Source organism: Gavia stellata, chromosome 22 (genome assembly GCF_030936135.1).
Source record: "Gavia stellata isolate bGavSte3 chromosome 22, bGavSte3.hap2, whole genome shotgun sequence".
Classification (NCBI taxonomy): Eukaryota; Metazoa; Chordata; class Aves; order Gaviiformes; family Gaviidae; genus Gavia; species Gavia stellata.
Window position 1 is genome coordinate 12,971,384 of NC_082615.1, and position 14,086 is coordinate 12,985,469.

Genomic DNA, 14,086 nt, shown 5'->3' on the forward strand with positions numbered 1-14,086 from the left:
ACCGGGTGAGCCCGCGGCACAGAGTCGGACGGCTGGCCCCGGCGATGGGGATTCAGGCCAGCCTTGCTCTTCCCCCCCAGGACCCAAACCCATGAAACCTCCTCGGTGCTAAACCTCAGCTGGATTCACTCCACGGTCTCCGAGGGAGATGTGTCCAAAACAGACTTGTTTACTGTGCGCCCAGCTGGGGCGAAAGCCCTGTCCCAGGGTGCCGAGACCTGCGCTCCTTCGCTGCCTCGCTCCGTGCCTCAGTTTCTCCCCCAGACTGCTAACGATCCCGGCTCCCTATAGAACAGTCTCCCTGATCTATAGATTCGGCACTCGGAAACATCTATACTTAACGCCGCTCCTGCCGGGGTCAAACCAGGGCGGCGCGGGCTGCGTCCAGCTCCGGCCGGCGGTCGCTGCCCACCAGCCCCCGGCTCCGCAGGCACCGGAGCGGCTCCGGGAGCCAGCCCCGAGCCCGGGCTTGCAGAGCCGGGCAGGTCCCCGCGTTCTGGGGCGCCCGTGGGAGCCGCTGCGCTCCCCGGGGACGGCGAGCGGGGCGGGGGGGCCGGCCGGGAAGCCCTGACCCCGGCCCCAGGCCGCAGGAGGATGAGCTGGAGGGGGATTTCGGGCGGCTCTGACTCAGCACCCGCCTGCGCCCAGCCCCGGCCGGCCCAGGGGTGCTGCTGGACCCGCTCCAGCGCGGGGAGGATCGACCTTTCCGAGAAGGGCCGCGGGCAGCCACCGCCCCGGCTGCGGCCACCGCCGGCTCCCAGCACGGCGAGCCCCAGCGAGCGGCCGCCGGGGCGGGGTGAGCCGGGCCGGTGCCCCGCGCTGGGCAAACACGGCTCCGCATCCTGTTAACCCCTTCGCCCACCCGCGCCGCGGACCGGCCCCACGCCCCGGTGGTGGTGGTGGGGGGGTGGGTGGGTGTGGGGAGGGGGGTGTCACCGCCGCCCCCGCTCCGCTACCGGAGCGGGGCTCGGGGCAGCCCCGGGGACCCCGCCCGCCGCCGCCGGACAATAGCCGAGCCGGGGCCCGGCTGCCTCCCCCCGCGCCGAGCCGAGCCGAGCCGGGCCGGGCTGAACCGAGCCGGGCTGAACCGAGCCGGGCTGAACCGGCCCCCAGCGTGCCCCGGACCCCCCTACCTGGGCGCCCGGGACCCGCTGCCGGCCCATGGCCGAGCCGTGCCGCGCCGCGCCGAGCCGAGCCGAGCCGAGCCGGAGCGAAACCGCACCCCCCGCTACCGCCGCGGCGGGCATGATGTCATCGCCCCGCCCGGGCCAATGGCGCGACGCCACGTCACGGGGCAGCCCCCACACCCTCCATTCAAACCCGCGTGGGGCGGGGGGCGGGGGGCGGTAACCCCTGTCCCAGGCGTGGGGGGGCCCCGGGGGCGTCCCGCGGGGCGGGTGTCACTGAGTGGGGTCCCGAGTGGGGTCCCCCGCCCCTCCGTGGGCGGGGTGCAGGGATCCGCGGGGTGGGGGGTCCCGAGTGGGGTCCCGGGGGCAGAGCCGGGGGGGCTGCCCCCCCGGCAGAGCGGCCGGGGGCGGAGGAGGCGGGGGGCGACCGACTCTCACTCATTAAGGGGATTTAAGAGCCGAACTGAGCCGCCGGGAGGAGGAGGCGGGTTCAGCCCCGGGGCAGCACCGGTGTCCCCGTTCCACTCGTGACCGTGACACCCACGAGGCTGCAGCACCCACTACTCGCCCTCCGCCGTCCCCCAGCTCTCCGTCCCCAGCAGCCCCCGGCTCCATCCCCCCCGGGGGGCCGCGGGGCCCCTCCAGGCCGTGGGGCGGGTGGGTGCTCCGTGGCCGGGACGCGGTGGCGGGGGGCCCCCGACCCCCCGGCGCTGGCGATGTGGTGAAAGGGAGAGTGCAGGCCTGCAGAGCCGCTCTCGGGGAGTAAGGCGAGACCTTCGTGGGAGAAAAGGGGCGGGAAAGACGAGATTATCCCCAATCTGCCTAATGCGGCGTTTCTTGCGTGTTCCGCAGCGTCTGGCGCCGCTGGGGAGGGAGCCAGGCTGGGGCGTAGGCGGGTGGCGAGGGGGGTCCCGGGATGCTGCGACCCCCGGGGCTTGGGTGCTGGGACACGACGCTGTGGGGGACCGAAGGTTTCTCGTGGCGCTGGTGCAAGTCGCTCCGTTCCCCAAGACTCGGCGGCAGCGACCCGGGGGGCCGTGGCTGCGGCGGCAGTCGGGCCTGGGCAGCACCGGGCGCTTTGGTGGCTCATCTGGCTCGGACACTTCCCTCCGTGGGAAGGGCAGGAGGCCGCTCGCGGCATAACCACGGAGCCGTCACTCCTGCGGGCAGCGGGGCAAGCGTGGCACTGCAGAGATGCTGGGGTTGGCACGGTGGAGAGGCTCCGCTGAGCTGAGCACCGTGGCCAAACCACCCAGGGCACAGCCTTTGCCCGCAGCCCGGGTGTCCGGCACCACCCCGCCTCCGCCAGTGCCTGCAGTCTGCTTCCCAGGCTGTGCTGCTTCCTTGGCTCACACCAGTGCCATTTTCACAGCCTGTTTGTTTGGCAAATTTTATTTTCCTTGCTTTCCATATGGGGAAACTGAGGCAGGAGGCAAAGCCCCATGCCCACAGGTGAGCAGGGGTCCCCTGGGAGCCACCGCGGTGGTTTGTCGGTGGGTGAGGAAGAGGAGGAGGGTTTGCCAGAGCCCCCGCCGGCAGCTCTACCCACTCGCACGGGGCCAGCGCGTGTTAATCGAAGGCCGGCACAGCACCGGCGCGACGCCGCTCGCCTCACCTGATGCTGTCACAGGAGCACAGCGCTGGCTGAGACAGCGCAGTCAAGAGGGATTAACCTCAGCTGGCTGGTGGGAGCCGCCGGGGAAGGCTCCCGCGGGCTGGCCTAACTCCGGCTGGGAAGCGCAGGCACCCACTCGACTTGAAAAACTGCCTGGGAGAGACGGGCCCCCTCCCTTCTCTTCCACAGCAGCTCAGGCCACGCAGAGCCCCGGGGCTGGGTCCGGCCCTGCGGAGATGGCAGCGAGGTCGGGGTGCTGGGAGGCTCGGAGCGGGTGGCTGCATCGCTCCCACCCTTCCTGAACCCGTCGCTGGTTCCTTTTACTGCTTCTCAGCAGCTTTTGAAAGCGGAGAAGAAAGAAGAAAACGATTGAAAAGCACTTTGAAAAGCAGGGCAGGGAGAAGCGCCCGAGTTTCCCGGCAGCCCCGTCCCCTCCTCCTGCCGCCAGCGCCTGCCAGCTTTGTCTGCCGACGCTGCCTTGGCCGCGCAGGAGATGCTGCCGAGCGAGCTGGGTTCTTTCCCCGAGCCCCTGTGCTGCAGCAGGGTATGGGGATCGCCATCCGGACACCCCAGGGTGCCGGGAATGGGGCATTGCCCCCCTAGCCCCCCCCGGATCCCTCCAGCCCCAGGGCCCAGAGCTGGCTGCTGCCAGAAGCCTCCCCAAGAGCCCTGCCAAGCCCACGGACACCAGCTTGCACCCACAGACGTGGGGTTTCACCCCTTCCCCGTGCCGTTCACCCAGGGGTGAGCAGTTATCCGGCTAACTGGCACACCCTGGCAGGACCGCGCTGCCGGCTCACCGCTGGCACCTCGGCACCCGTGGGTGCACGGGTGAATGCCAGGACAAGCTGTGCGCAGGTCAGAACCTGCTGTGGGCAGATTCTCCGTGCAGCTGCCCGCCTTTCCCAGCCGGCACGCTCCCCTGGCCGGCAGTGCCAGGGAACAGGCTCGCACAACCCACCACCCGCCCGGGAACCCATCGCCTGGCCATGGTGCAGCCACCCTGGCTTCCATCCCACCTGTAGCACGGCTGCTCCGGGGACTCACCGCGGACAGCAGTGCCCATGGAAACCCCCTGCCCTGGCACAGCTTCGGCACAGGGACCCCTTCGGCCAGGGTGCCATGGCGTGCACCAGGCACCTACGCCCGCGGTACGGGGTGCACAGACCTGGGTCCGTCCTCTCCGCCGCTCTCCTCTCCCTGCCACCCCGGGAGGGCTCTGCTGCCGTCCCCACCGCCGGCAGCTCTGCCCGTGCCGTGAGCTTCGCAGCCTGGCATGGTGCAGGAGGTGGCAGGGCCTGAGGCATGTGGGGCTCTGAGGATGCGCCGAGACCCGTCTAGCCCCCGGCGTGGCAGGAGGGGCTGTCCCTGTCCCCGCGGCCCAAGGCAAGGGAGAGGTGGGGACATTCGGCTCTGCCCCGGGAGCTGGTGAGGAATCGGAGAAATCCGGATGAAAGGGAGAGCCCAGGCTGCAGGGCTGCTTCTCCTCCACCGCCCACCAAGCATTTCTCTTTGCTCTGATTACTCCTTTCTTGATCTAATCTCAACCTGGAAAATAAACTGTTGCTACCTGACTCCTCCAACACCAACGCCGCTTCAGCTAAAATAAATAATAAAAAAAAAAAATCACGGAATTCAGCCCAGCTTTACAGGTCGCAACCCCCATTTCTGGAACATAAACATCTCCCCATCGCATCTGGGGCAGCAAGCGGGTACCGCTCCAGTGCTGCCCTGTCCGTACAGCGAGGTTGATGATCTTACAGGTCTTTTCCAACCTTAGTGATTCTGTGATTCTGTGAGGTCTGGGGGTGCAGCTTCTCCCCTCTGCCCCCCTTTGGCTCGCCCAGCCCTGATAAGCGAGCGGCGCTCTGCCCTTGGGAGAGCCGCGGGCCATCGCCGAGCAGCAGTCGGGAGATACGTCAAGGCCAATTCGGTCCCCGGGGTCTGATGGCTGCCGACAGCTCGCCCTGCCCGTCTGCTGCACAGAGCAGCCTGGAGAGCCGGCAGCGCAGGCAGCAGTGGGGCTGGACGCAGGCAGCCCAGACCTGCCCGGAGGAGCCGGGGCGGCAGGAGGGACTTTTGGAAAGAGCTGTTTGTGGCAGCAGCGTGGTGAAAGCCGAGGCGGGAGAGAGGTGGCTGTGCTCGGCGGGGAGCACTGGGCCTTCCCCCGCGAGCCCAGCTGGTCCGGTCACATCTGTGCTGTGGGGAAACTGAGGCAGCAGAGGCAAGCAAGAGCACCCGCTAGTGCCACTGGCCCTCAGCCCACCCCTGCTGTGCCCACACCATGCTCTGTGCCGTGCGCAGCTCCCAGACCATCCCAGGGAGGTTCCCCAGGGAGCAGAGGGCGAACCTGCTGCCACAGTGGGATGTGGGATCCGCCACTTCCTCGGGTGCTGCATCCTTCAGCCGTGGGAAACCACGAGCAGAAAGGGCTCATCCCGACTTCACCACCATCACTGCCACAGGGCTCCGGGCGCTCCGGCCACAGCCACACCGGTGGCTTCACCTTCCAGCACGGGGCCAGCTCCAAACCTGCCGCGGATGTTGCTGCACCCTCTGGCTTCTCCTGATGGCCCGGCACGAGCCGGGCCAGGGTGGGCAAGCGGGGCCTGGGCTCTGCTCTGCCCTGGCTGTCGGGGCTGCGGCACGCCGCCGTGCCGGAGAGCACACGCAGTCCCCACGCAGGCACCTCCCGGGACCTGCATCCTGCTGTCCCCGCAATGGGGGACGTGTCCAGGGACCGCGTCAGTGCTCGCTGGGTCGCTGCTGCTCACCGGGGCTGGCACATGCCCTGCACGGGAGGGGAGCGTCCCTCGCACGAGGAGCGTCCCTCGCACGAGGAGCATCCCTTGCACGGGGAGCGTCCCTTGCACGGGGAGCTCGCCTGTGTTGTTCGACTCCCCAGACCTGCTCTGCCCCACGTCTCTGGCGGCTCCGTGTCCCAGCCCCGGTGGGAGGAAGGTCTCTCTTGCACAAGCCGGGATGCCTGGGGCTGGAGCCGGGCTGCAAACAAGGGGCAGGATTTGTCCGGCTAAACGCGGACCCCCCTCTGCCCCCCCGCGCCAATGTCTCCATCTGAGTGGGGCGTTGGGGCTCCCTTTGCTGCCCAGGGAGGGGACAGGCACTCCTGGGTGCCACATTCCCTTCGGCACCAGCTCCCAAGTAGGTCGGATGAGTCACCTGCCAGAAATGCCCTCTGCTCCCGGGGCCATGGCGACGTGACGAGGTGGGGACAGCCCTTCTGCCCGTGGCCTCAGCTCGGGAGCGATGCCACCGCAGCGTCTCCGGTTTCTCCCCAGCCCACGGGATGGGCGAAGCGGTGCTGAGGCTCTGGGTCACGCACCCCCAGCTCCAACCGGTCCCCAAACACAGCACCTGCAAAACGCTCCCTCTGGCAGCCCCAGACCCTTGCCCACGCTGGCGTCGGGGTCTGGGCACGTGCCCGCAAGGGGGAACGAGCCCCTGCCCTGCCTGTAGCGGGGTCCTGCGCCAAGGGGCTGGGCAGACCCCACAGCCCCTGGTCCTGGTAGCCCCCGGCGAGGGAACAGCCCCCGACCACGGAAGCAGGTGCCGGTGCTTCGCTGGCGCTGTGGGCAGGCTGAGCCTTCCCCAGCCCTCGGCTCCAGACCCACGCTGTTTGCTGCCGGAGGGGTGACGGGCGATGAAACCCGAGTGCGTCACCCGGATTTTCCTGCCAGGCCTGAAGGGCAGAGCAGGCAGCGAGGGCGGCTGCAAACTGCCCCAGGAGAAATCCTCGGTGCCAGCGCTGCCAAAAGTGCCCAGTGCAGTGGGGTCACCTCCCTCCTCCCCTATCCCACCACGAGGTCCCCTTTCTCTCCAACCACAGACCCACTGCTCCGGGATGGAAACACGCAGGGATACAGCCATCACGGCTCCCCGTGCTATTCTGGACCCTATCCCGGCACCACAGCCACCGGCACACTCTGCCCAGCTCCTTCCCCAGTGCCGTAGGGCCGACATAAGCCCAGCCAGGGCAGGGGGACAGACAGACACATCCCACCGGCCCCTTCTCCGCCGCAGCAGGGTGACAGAGAGGCGAGACGGGCTGATCCTCAGGCTGTTTATTGGCATCTCCCTCGGCTCAGCCTGGGTGCCGCGGCCTCGCCAGGCTGGTGCCTGGCTCACCAATAGGCACTGCAGGGGTTTTGCTATGCAGAGACCACCAAAACGGCCTCGGAGACCCCCCTGGGCATCGCCACCCCTGCGTGCCCCTCGTGCTCCCAGACCTCCGCGCAAAACCCCATTAAAAAACCCATCAGAAACGCGGAGGGGTGGCTACGCTCACCGCATCGCCCCGTCTTGAGCCCTCACCAGAGCCCCTGCACAGCCCCAGTGTGCAAAATCTGGAGGGACATCAGCGCCGCTTGCACCCCAGCAGGGCTCTCCTGGGGTTTAAGTCCTGGGTTCTCCTGGGGGGGCACATGGGGGGAGGAATTAATTGCCCCCTGGGTTCCTGGCACAGTGGCTGCCCCCTTCTCCCAAGGGCTGGGGGGCTCCAGGTTTGGGGTTTCATGTCCAGAGGGTTTCAATCAGCAGAGCCCCTCTTCCCCCGCAGTCGGCAGTCTCTCTGTCACCGCTCGTCCCTGTGTCCCAGGGGAGCCACAAGCAGAGGCTGGTGGAGGGGCTGGGGTTTGGCACGGCGAGAGCCCCTGCACGCAGCCCAGCAGCACCCATGGGACCCCGGCGAGGCCGCCAGCAGCCCGGGGGCAGCTGCAGCAGGTACGGAGGGCAAAGTCCAGTGCAATCCTGCCAGCACCCCGCGCCCTCCCACCCCACCTCTGCCGAGAAGTCCGTAACGCAGAAAGCTTTGGCCAAAAGGAGGAGCTGGGTTTTGCTCCCCAGCCCCAGGGAAGGCGCTCGGCGTTCTGCTCCGGTGCTGCCAAGAAAGCGAAACATCCGTCGTGGCACCGAGCCTGAGGCCGCTGCCCTCCATGGCACTGCTGCCATCCCCGGGGCCCTTCGGCTTCTGCTTCCTCCTCCTCTTCTCCCCCTCGCCGCTTTTTTCTTTTTTCTTAATTTCTTGGGGCTTTTCTTTTTTTCTTTTTTTTTTTTTTGTATTTTTTTTCTCCTGTTTGTTTTTGCTTCTGTTTAAATATCAAACAAAAGAAGAAAATCCAGCGATGGGGGCTCTGGAGCCAGGCGCCAGGCTGCTGGGCGGGCGGTAGAGGGTACCGGGCTGGCTGGGGGGGTTGCCGGGGGTCTGGGGGGTGGGAGTCCTGCTGGCTTTGGGGCGGAAGAGGCTGCCCTGCTGCGTGGAGGTGCTGTTGGAGAGGGGCGCGTGGTCGGGCTCCCCCGAGTCGCTCTCGGTGTAGCTATACGCCTGCGCCCGCGAGATGCCCTTCTGCTGCCGCCGCCACGAGTTGTAGTAGGTGGGATCGCTGATGTAGTGGTTGACGAAGGAGTGGGCTTTCTGGTGCCCGGGGTCCACCTCGTACTCGCTGTCGCTGCCCTAAAGAACAGGATGGGGGGGGTGAGCATGGGGTGGGGGGCATCACCCCCAGCCCCAAAAATAGGGTGGGCTTTCCCAGTGCTCTTTTGGGGATGCTGGCGAGCACATCCCAAAAGACTTTCGGGGACTGGGACGGCCACAGCACCGCTGGGGTGTTTCTGCCTCTTGTTAAAGCAAAAGAAAACCTCACGCGAAAGGGTTGCAGGGTCCTGGGGCCCCGCGGTGGGGGTCCCCAAGGCTGCGATGTCCCTGGGCTGGCGGGGAGGGTGGTTTTGGGAGGCGGGTGCTGGCGGCCCTGCCTCCCCGCCGGCGGTAATTGGATTCAGCTTCCCCTCGCCATGCACAAAGGGCCCATTGAGGGCGGTGGGGAAGCTGCTCCGCGCCAGCGCCAGCTCCCGCCGCTCTTCACAGCTCCTCAAAAGCCACTCGAGCCCCGTTCAGGCAAGAGGGAGCGGAGCCGGCATCTACCGCGCAAAGGCAAAGGAAACAGCCGGCGCAGGCAGCGATGGGGGGGGACCCCCAGGGCTGGTCCCTCTCCTGCTCGTGGGGACCCCCGGGACCTTCCCCTGGGCTCCAGCCTCATCTTTTCAGATGTCACCCAGCATCCGTCCTGGGGACGATGCTCCCGCGGCCTCCCTGGAGGCTGCCTGCCCGGGGAGATGCCCGCGGCCCCGCTCCTGCCCGGCCACAGCTGCCCATTTCTCCGGGAGGAGACAACGGTGCCATTTTGCGGGGTTGGCAGAGCCGTGGCCGTTGCCACCAGCGACCGGGCAGCGGGACAGTCCCCAACCCCGCTGCCCTCCCGTCCCCTGTCCCCGGCAGCCCTTGGGGGCCCCCCGCGGTGCCACATCCCCAGCACACGGGCCGGGGGCTGTGCCAGCTTCGCTCTGGCTCCGTGCCGTGAAGCCACGGGGGATACTGCTGCCTAAAAAGCGGGATGGGGCAGGAGAGCAGGACCAGCATTGCTTTTCCCAAGTGTGCACCAGGACCTGCATCGTGGTGGGCAGAGAGCAGGGCTGATGCTCAGGGAGGGCTCCCAGCACCGTCCATCCTGCCCTCGCATCCCCCTGCCCCAGGTCCCTGTCCCCACGTGCAGCCCCGGGTGGTCACCTGAGAGTCGGAGACCTCGGAGGGCTTCTCCGTCAGGCTGCTGCTCTCGGCGGGGATCAGGTCGTTGTACTTGGTCACGTCCTCGTCCGAGTAGTGGAGGCTGCCGGGGCTGGGCCGTGGCGGGGACCTGGAGGAGTGGTGGGTGCTCAGCGCAGGTCCCTCGTCGGGGCTGTGCCATGCAGGGATGAGCCCAGCCGAGCCCCAGGGCAGGCACAGGGACCACCCCCAAGCTGTGCCGAGCCCCCCCGCAAAGACCCTGCCCGTGGTTCGTGGGCTCTCAGGGACTGCCAGCTTTTCAGGCTGTTCAGCACCCCGGCACATCAGGGCTGGTGCAGTGGCTGCAGCTCATGGCAGGGGGGACACGGGGCAGAACAGGGTCACCCCCCCTGGGGTGCCAGCCCTGTGCCCATCCCACGGTGAGCACTCGCTGGAGGGACGGGCACGACATCCGAAAAACTCCCCCCTGCCCGGGGAGGGGGCTGCGGTGGTGGGTCCCTACCGGGTGTAGATGCCGTTCTTCCGGCAGAAGGAGTTCTTGACGGAGAGGCGCCGGTTGTTGAGCTCCAGGGCGGGGAAGCTGCCCTCGTCCAGGCTCACCATCTCGCCGTGGCTCAGGGCGGTCGCCTTGGAGCCATTCCCTGCAGGATGGGGTGCTCAGCCTCCCCCAGACCCTCCCTGGGCAGCACAGCACGGTGGGGGTCTGGACCCTGTGCAGGGGGGCTGGGGAATGGTCTGAGGAGGGTTGTGCCGGCTCTGGTGTTGGCGAGACCACAGCCTGGGGATGGCTGTGAGGTGCCAGTCCCGGGGCAACGGTCGTGTATCAGCCCCGTGCCCAGCACCGCCGGCCGTGCCAAGCCTGCCCGCCTTGGCTCACACCCTGACCTGCCCCATCGCCTCCAGCTCCAGGCTCAGCGGCTCTGTTTGCTTAACCAGGAGGTCTGGATTTTCCCCACAATTTAAGCCCTTGATACAGCTAAGAAAACAGAGCTGTGTTTGACTAATCCCGCTGACCTCTGCTGAGCCCCCGGACTGCCCTGCCTCTGCAGCTGACAGCGGGACAAGTCGCTTATTTAATCTTTAGCTCCCAGCGCTCTCTGGGCAGCCCACAGCATCTTTCTTGGATGTCACCGGGTCCCTGGAGGAGCTGTACCCTGAAGCAGGGGCTCTCAGCCCTGCTCAGACCCTGAAGGCAGGCAGGGAAGCCCCAGAGAGGCTCCTTATGGGGTCAGGGCTCTGCCCCCCCGCCCCGGCTGGCACCCCGGAGGGTCCCATCACCACCCACCACACCCCCGGCGCTCACCTGAGTCTGACTTCTTGGCGTATTTCTTGCTCTGCCCGCGGATGATGAGCACGAAGACGAGCAGGAGGATGAAGATGAGCCCTACCAGGGCGATGACCACCAGGAACCACCACTCCTCATAGAACGGGTTGGCTTTCTGGGCTGGGGCACAGCAGGGAGGATCAGAGGGGGACGGGCACGGGGTGCAAACCATACGGGTGGGGAGACCCCGCTGCAGGGCATGGAGTCGCCTTGGGGAACTTTGTGAGACCTGGATCTACATGAGGGAGCGGGTTAAAGGGGGATAGCAGGAGGCTTTGCAAGGGGAGTGCTGGCAGATGCTCCTGGCAGCAGGATTTGGGGCTCTGTAGGAGCCCGGCAGGGTCAGGGAGAGGGGTTTCAGCACTGGCCACGGGAACAGAGCAATGCTGGGACCCTCCCTCCGGCACAGGGGTGACAGCATCTCCCTGGGGACACCCGCATGCTGCCCCCCCTGTCTACCTGACACGGAAGGGGAAGGCGTGCTGGGGGTCCCGTAGCCATAGTCGTTCACGGCGATGACGCGGAAGTCGTAGCTGACCCCCTGCTTGAGAATGTCCATGCTGAAGGTGTAGGAGGTCACCTCCTTGGGGATGTCTTTGATGAGGATGTCCCAGAGCCCCTCGTCTGGAAGAGAGAAGGGGCCTGGGAGGGGGGGACCAGCTCTGCGGGACTCCCCAGGGCGAGAGGCTGATCTCCCTCCATCCAGGAGCACGTGCCCTCTGCCATCTGCCCGGCCCTCCTGGCCCCGAGCTCACTCACTGCAGCATCATTAAAAACCCGTAGCGATGCACGCAGCCGATCGATCGCCAAGGGCAAGGCAGCTCCCTGGGGACCTGCTGCCCTCGCAGCCCCAGAGCACCCCCGGCAGCCCCACGGGCTCACGGGAGCGAGGGGTTTCCCTCCCGGGTGCTGCCCCACCGCGTGGGGAGCAGCACCGACCCCCGTTAGTGATCGATTGGGTCGTCTGAGCTGCGGTCTCTGCGGCAGAGAGAAATCATTAACTCGGGGCTGCAGGAGAGAGCGTGGCCATGCCTGCGGGCTCCCTGCAAGCCCTGCTTGCCCCTGCCTACACAGGAGCAGGGCTCTCCTGTTCTGGGATAGCCTTGGTACCCCTCGGCCCCCCTTGCCTGGCTGGAGGAGCGTCAGGACCTCCATGCTCATGAAAGCAGCAGCCTCAATGGGTGCTGCTCCACAGCTCGCCAGCCCCTTTCCATCAGCCCCAGTCAGCACCCGCTCGGCAGCGTGATCCTCATGGACCGGCACGTGGCGAACACCCCAGACACCCGGGTCCTACATTCCAAACCAGCCTGTCGTGTGGCCTGGAAGAGGTCAGCACTCCCTGCCTCAGTTTCCCTTTCTCCTGGTACTGAGGTGGGGATGGAAAGCAGAGAGGAGCTGCAGTACCTGAAGGACGGGCTTCAATGACGTATCTGGTGATGGGCCCTTGGCCAGGGTCCCCGCTCGACCAGTGGATGGTGATAGCCGAGCCGTAGCGGGAGATGAAGGGCTCGCCGGGGGGGCCAGGAGCACCTGGGGACCCAGAGCAGAGCTGGAGGCACAGGGCTACAAACCGGCACACGGCCATGCCAGCCCCGGTGGCACCGGGGGAACTGTCCCCACTGCATCTCCTCCCTTGCCCCAGCACAGCATCCTGCATGTCCCCCCTTACCTTCCCCAGGCCCCGTGGTGATGTTCGCCTCAACATCCGGCCCGTAGGCGAAGGTTTTGGCCCGGATTCGGAACCGGTACGTCACGCCCTCGGCCAGGTCCTTCACCTTCATCCACAGCGGGCTGTTCCCCTTCACGTCCACCGTCACGATCTTACTGACGCCTGCGGGGACGAAGGCTGAGCCGGGTCTTCCCCGGAGCCCTCCCAGCTCCCCCAATGCCCGCAGCCTCCCCTCGATGCCCCCACCGTGCCCTCACCGTCCACAGGCATGCAGGGCTCGTAGACCAGCCTGTAGCCCTCGAGGACGCCGTTGGGCAGTGGTGGCGGCTCCCAGGACACGTTCACCGACGTGGTGGTCAGCTCGCTGAACCGGATGGAGCCGGGGGCGCTGGGGGCTGCGAGGGAGCGGGGTGGCCGGGGCCAGCTCAGTGCTCCCAGGGGACACCCCCAGCACTAAGCCAGCCCCTCTCCCTGCCTCCACCCTGCCGGGGCTGGGGCACTCGTCATCACCATCCCACACCACCCTGCTGCCACCCTCCTTGTGCCCCCATCCCCACTGCAGCAAAGACCCTGCCAAACCACCGCGCATGGCTGGGGAAATGAGTCTCCTTGTCCTTGTCTCCCCCCCTGAGACCTTCATTCTTCTCAAGTCTCAGCCAAGACCTTCATCTCCATGTGCCCCCAACCCACAAACCCTCTGGGGTGAGCTCAGGGCTGGTCTCTGCTCGGGATTGCGGGAGCAGGAGCCGGGGTGCAGCTGGGATGAAGGGGCATCAGCTGGACATCACTGGAGCTGGACCCATGGAGGCACCTCCCCACGGAGCCCAGGGGCAGGAGGGTACAGATGCGACCGTGCTGAGCGAAGGGCTGGGGGGAGCCATGCCATGGGCCCCACCTGCCTGCTGCGTCCGCCCCTTGACGGGGGGGCTGCGGGGCCCGTCTCCTGCGGCGTTGAAGGCAGCGACGCTGACCCAGTACGAGGTGTACCCCGTCAGGTTCTTCAGCTTCACCCCGTTCTCGGGCAGGAAAAGTGTCTTCACCCGCATGCTCTCGTTCTGGCGCTGGGCCTCCCAGAAGTGGATCTGCAGGAGGAGGGGGGGGCATGGAGACCTGGGTGATGTATGGATCCAGCCCACATCGCCTTCCCCAGGCCCTTCGCTGTGCCCAGACACCCCACGCAGCCCTGCCTGGGCTCCTAAGCCCCTGTCCCAGAGTGGCTGGGGGCTCTGAGCATGCCGGAGGGAAGGGAATGACTCCGTCCTCTCCTCCAGGATGGCTCCAGGCTGTGCTGGGCATCAGACCTGACCCCCTCTCGCAGCTGGCGCAGGACCCAGCATCGCTGCCCTGCGGATCAAACGCCCTGAGACCACCTTTGAGCTGTGTCTAAATCTCAAAGGACGGGGCCGAGCAGGAGGAACCGCAACGGATGCGGCCAAGGAGGTGCCTAGAGCATGGGGCTGGGCACCCCGGCGACATCCCGGTGGCACCCCAGCGGCACCCCGGCGACATCCCAGGGGCACCCCGCAGTGGCACCCCCGTAGCATCCCGGGGGCATCCCGGGGGCATCCCAGTGGCATCCCGGCGACATCCGAGGGCCGACAGCGCCACCTGCCGCCCCACGGGCGCTCGGCACCGGGATGGGACCCCCGGCATCTCCCCGGGACCCCCGGCATCTCCCCCGAATCCCTTCCCCAACGGCATACATAGCATCTCCCAGGGCACCCAGCATCTCCCAGGGCACCCAGCATCTCCCCAGACCCAACACCACACATAG

At 67.2% G+C, this 14,086-nt stretch overlaps 1 protein-coding gene across 1 annotated transcript in view; it reads right to left on the minus strand.

The window, feature by feature from the left end:
- Window positions 1–7,858: 7,858 nt before the first annotated feature.
- Window positions 7,859–14,086, minus strand: part of SDK2 (sidekick cell adhesion molecule 2) — a 50,168-nt gene continuing 43,940 nt past the window's right edge. Inside the window, exons 36-44 of the mRNA XM_059828187.1 lie at window positions 13,208–13,394; window positions 12,570–12,707; window positions 12,313–12,474; window positions 12,048–12,173; window positions 11,103–11,267; window positions 10,623–10,763; window positions 9,822–9,960; window positions 9,323–9,449; window positions 7,859–8,212 (exon numbers count right to left, since the gene is read on the minus strand). Coding sequence (XP_059684170.1) covers window positions 7,859–8,212; window positions 9,323–9,449; window positions 9,822–9,960; window positions 10,623–10,763; window positions 11,103–11,267; window positions 12,048–12,173; window positions 12,313–12,474; window positions 12,570–12,707; window positions 13,208–13,394 — 1,539 coding nt within the window. The remainder of the gene's footprint in view (window positions 8,213–9,322; window positions 9,450–9,821; window positions 9,961–10,622; window positions 10,764–11,102; window positions 11,268–12,047; window positions 12,174–12,312; window positions 12,475–12,569; window positions 12,708–13,207; window positions 13,395–14,086) is intronic.